The sequence below is a fragment of the Lactuca sativa genome, chromosome 9, assembly GCF_002870075.4.
Source record: "Lactuca sativa cultivar Salinas chromosome 9, Lsat_Salinas_v11, whole genome shotgun sequence".
NCBI lineage: Eukaryota > Viridiplantae > Streptophyta > Magnoliopsida > Asterales > Asteraceae > Lactuca > Lactuca sativa.
The window spans coordinates 101692491-101697305 of NC_056631.2; the positions used below are offsets into that span (position 1 = coordinate 101692491).

General features: G+C 32.6%; 1 protein-coding gene across 2 annotated transcripts; it reads right to left on the reverse strand.

Moving 5' to 3' along the window:
- Nucleotides 1-1347: 1347 nt before the first annotated feature.
- Nucleotides 1348-4442, reverse strand: LOC111915053 (aspartyl protease family protein At5g10770). Of its 2 annotated transcripts, none has more exons than XM_023910755.3 (2): nucleotides 4234-4442; nucleotides 1348-2724 (listed from the first exon to the last, which is right to left on the reverse strand). In XM_023910755.3, exons 1-2 carry the CDS (start codon nucleotides 4415-4417, stop codon nucleotides 1499-1501), a joined length of 1410 nt encoding a protein of 469 aa, XP_023766523.1. In that variant the 5' UTR covers nucleotides 4418-4442; the 3' UTR covers nucleotides 1348-1498. The 2 variants fall into 2 exon arrangements, with proteins under 2 accessions (XP_023766523.1, XP_023766524.1); XM_023910756.3 differs by lacking the exon at nucleotides 4234-4442 and adding an exon at nucleotides 3189-4209.
- Nucleotides 4443-4815: the final 373 nt, after the last annotated feature.

The following is a 4815-nucleotide window of genomic DNA, read 5'->3' on the forward strand; positions in this document are numbered from 1 at the left end:
CTTTATGTTTTTCAAACAGGCTTAGCCAATTAAAGCCCGTATAAAATAGGTAAATTTCATATCCGGAGTACGTTTTTGACTTTCAGTATATCGTTGGATTCCTATTAATGAGATCTTCAATTGTCGTTTAGATTTTGTCGACTAAAAGTCAACCGATCTAAAATTTGATTTTTAAGTTGCACTATGTTATGCTGAATCTTAGAAAAAAATCATAACTTCCTCTAATGAAATTTGATTTAGACGCTCTTTATATGTACGTTCTCGGTTTAACGACTACTATGATTTTCTTTTAGATCACATAGGGTAAAAAGTAATTTACCAAAATTTTAGTTTTTACGAGAGGTTGAGATGTGTCGGTTTAATCCTGAAACTTCGAAGAAGTATTCACCATGAGAGACCACGACCATTGATATTTCTTATATTCTTTCTTCTTTCTTAAAAAACTTCATGTATCCTTGTGATATGTATACCATTTTCGGTGTGGAAGAATATGGTGGTGGCGTGGAATGAGATCGATGTTGAAATGGAAGGAAACCATGCCCATAGTCATGATATACCTATCGGAATGCCTTAAAGCATGGAGGCAAGCCACACTAACTAAATGACTTCACCTAAAATAAGTTAGAGAAAGGGAAAGACGGCTGATGAGATTTGATCTCACCACATCCAACAAAAAAGGTCAATGCCTTGACCACTCGGTTATAGCTATTTCTGCTTTTTAATGTTGTACGTTTACACACACACACACACACACACACACACACATATATATATATATATATATATATATATATATATATATATATATATATATATATATGCACATACATATGCATACATATAAACATAAAAATACACATTCAATAAGTATAAGCCTCCTTCTTTTGAACTTGAATGGTTCAAACATAAGTTGGATGGTTCTCATCAGAAAGAAATAGATTGATCAAATATCTACACTATGATTTATAATGATCCACACACACGAATATTTATTAATGCATTCATAAATATCTTTTAGGAACATACATAAAGTATCATAGCTGAGTAATAAGCTATCTACAATAAACATCAAACATGATTGATGTTTATAAGCATTAGGGTTAGGTGCATCATTAATACATACTATACTCCTTGTTTTGGTTACACAATTATCATCATTTTTTTATTTAATTGATTAAGGAATGATGCTTTCAAATAAGAGGTTATAGGTTCAAGTCTTTTAAAAATATTTAAGAAAAGGTTTATAAATAGTTTCCCATTTCAAAAAAAAAAAAGAAAAAGAAAAAGAACAGAAATGTATATAATGTTGACAACTATTCGTCGTGAATCTTCTTGCAATGGACAACATACATTTAATTGCATAGTTCTTAATATAAAAAAGTGGTAATCGATAAACATACATCATACATACCTTATATTATCAGTCTTCTTGCTAAATTGATATTTAAATCCTTTATTACAACCATGTACCATTGTAAATTATTTTCATCACTTGTGTTTAAGAACATCCTCCAGGGCCAAATCCGATCCTTCCGGCAGTCACATCATACACAACCTCCAACGTCTGTTGCTGCGTATTCCCAAATACACCAATATCAGAATCATCCTGATTCGCAGCAAAAGCAAGGCAATACACTTCATTGCTAACTGGAATAAGTATCCCTTGAGGTGGAATTTCAACGTTTACATTCCCACTCCAAACCACACTTATCTTGGGTATTGTGATATTTTCATAGTTGCTAAAATCATAACATGTATCAAATAGACTCGGTCCTTGGGTCAAAGGGTATTGCGTCATTTCCGCTTGAAATGCCTCACTTAGAGCCGAGTAAGCCGTAGGTGGGAGCCTTGTGATGATAGTTCCCGAGTCTATGATCATGCCTGATGTCGTAAAAACAGTCGGATTTATTTCTAGTTTGTTTCCTTTAACATATATAGCTTCAAGATCAAGACCATAAAAAGAGTTATCTTGCGAAGCAGAGAGTGGCGTGTAAACAACATTGCTACCAATTCCGCTACTTCCAAACATTAAGAAACCACTAGAGCTATCTATTGATGGGAGACAATAGGAGAAAACTTTCCCATATTTGTCAGCAGACTGCGACACAAAAGAGAGCTTATCCCTACCAAGTCCGAAGAGCCCAGCAACACCTACAAAGAGTCCTTCGTTGTCTTGGCCACATCCAAAGAAGAAATCATCAATTACATCTTCCGAAGTCAGTGTGAGCTTATCTTTTGCGAAGAATCCAATAGTGAAAGATCCGTCTCCATATCCGACGCGGTAGACACATGTGGATGAGCTGCAACGGGCTAAATCTAGTTGTGCACACTCGGACGAACTGCAAGAGATGTTGGAATATGTAGAAGATGTGGAAGGTTGAAATATTGGATCTTGTTGGCTATAGCAGGATCCAGCACATGGTTGACATTGTGTCCATGTTAGATCGCTTCCTGTGTCAAAAGCGAGTGTAAAATCTTTCTTTGGGGTGCCCAGTCCGATAGTCACTATGTAGTTTAGGGTTCCGATTGAGCTGCCGGATTTTGCAGGGAGAGTGGTTTTCGACCCTTGGATTTCTTTTCTCACTTTGTTGAGGATTGAGTCAACTCTTGACTGATCACGAGAGAAGATTTCGTCTAAAGTCAAGGATTTCATCATGTCTTCATTGAACTTGGAACATGGTCCATGTTTGTGAACCATTTGTAAAGACCCCTTTCTCTTCTCACCTAGTTCATGAATTTTGATCTTATTAATTAATTCCGTGATTATTATCAAATAGTAGTTTATATCCACATTGAATATGCATTATCTCGTAAAATTTTTAGATATGATTAGCATGAAAGTATTGACTTAGGTAAAGTTGTGATACGTGGCTAGATTAGCACGTATGGTATTTTGTGATTCAATTTTGCTTAGGTTGTGTATGAATATGTGTAATATTTACTCATTAAAGACTGATAGTTTTGCATAGTTAGCATGAAATTTATATTTCAAACATTTAATCTTTGGTTTATAACTGTAAGTAATTTAGCAACAGCTTAGTTTTTATTAATTTCTAGTGCTATAAATGAAATATTTTGTTAGCAACAACTAAAGATCTTTCCTATGTTAAAGTGTATCTTATTGTAGCTTTCTTCTACAAAACTCTTTCCCTTTCAAAAAAAAAAAAAAAGTTAAAATATGTACTTACCATAGCGTCATATCATCAGCACTTCCCCGCCAATGGTCTAACATTTGCATTTTTTTTGAACTCCAACTCCAACATGTGCATTTGATGTATTAGTATACACTTATTTTTTTTTTTAATTGTTATTATGGTTTGGTAAATTTAAGTGCGAGAACGGAACTAGAAATAAATTATTAAAAAAAAGTGTGATAGAGTTAAAGGTTGAGTACTGTTTTAATGAAAGATAAAAATAATTTTCAAGCGACATATAGGACGGATTTTTACAAAAAATATGTTTTCTAGTTCATGGGTGCCTGAAATTACCATTCCGGTCCCCGAAAAATATTCACCCTTAAGATTACCATTGTACCATTATAATTGAAAAAATAAATTTCATAGTAGTCCTTAACTTTAACCAAATTTATAATTTTTAATAAATTTACAAATTTTGAAGTGACAGTTGTTTATTGCGAAAGAAGAAAAAAATAAAATTAGGTAAAAGGTTATTGTTTAATTCGTTAAGTAGGATTTTTTTCGGCTTTAACTCATTGACACATTATGTACATATTAAATTAGACTATGAGAGTATGAGGTAATATAGTAAAAAGAATAAGGTAAGATATTAACCTAGGCTATGAGAGTAGGAGGTAATATAACAATATAATACCATATTTAATTGGTTTTTAATTGAAGCGGTTTATCTAAATAAAGCAAAAATATTTTAAAAGAAATTTCAAACCATGTTTTTGTTTAGTTCTAAGCCACTTGTTCAAGAAATTTAAATAAAATAAAATTTATCAAGGGTATCGTTACCACAAATTTGTCTTCGTCGGCTAATGCCAATGTCATATTCGCCATATAATTACGATATTTTAGTACTATTATGAAATCTAATTAACCATAAATATTAAATTATATATTGACGAATTTAGTTGATCAACTGATATATAAAACGATTGACCCATTACTCGTGAATAAAGGAAACTCGATACACATGAAGAGCTTAAAAATAGATGATAACTAGTAAATTATATCCAGGAAGAGGAAAAGGTATCTAAGGAAAACTAACCATTAGTGGAAGGGTTACATACAGCTGATGATATGAAAGTGCTTAATTTGAGTGTATGATAATGATGGGATATGGCTTCTATTTGATCTTCACTTCTCTCCAAAGCATTTTCGTTTCTTGCAACAACCAAAGAGAAGAGAAAACAATATGAAAGCACCAATATGACATACGTAGATGATTCCATTTCGCCTTTCTTAGTAATACTTCTCTTACTTCGTCACCAACTCTTATTTATAGCCATTTTAGAGGTGCAAAATTGTGTTTAGAGATGAGGTCGGTCCCAAGAAAGTTGAATGCATACCCCACTACCTAAGCATAACAAATAAAATATTTGAAATCAACAAAGTCTTGTTAATCTTGTTTTTTTTCGTATTTGTTTATTATTTTTTTTTTGGAAAGACTGAATTATATATGAGCCAACAAAATGCTAGAAAAACAAAGATTTACAAAGAACTGGCCGGTAAACGGTGTTGTAAGCACGAAACCGAGTTGACTATAAGTCTTCTCTTTCTAGAAACAAACCAATTGGAAGATTCCAAAACAAAATTCTCAAAAATAATGTCTACAAAAATGTTGAGCACA

Excerpts from the sequence above, each read along its gene's own strand:
- LOC111915053 (XM_023910755.3), bottom strand. The coding sequence starts at position 4,417 with ATGGAATCATCTACGTATGTCATATTGGTGCTTTCATATTGTTTTCTC. Across the intron at positions 2,725-4,233 it reads ATGTAACCCTTCCACTAATG|GTGAGAAGAGAAAGGGGTCT; the intron begins GTTAGTTTTCCT and ends TTCATGAACTAG.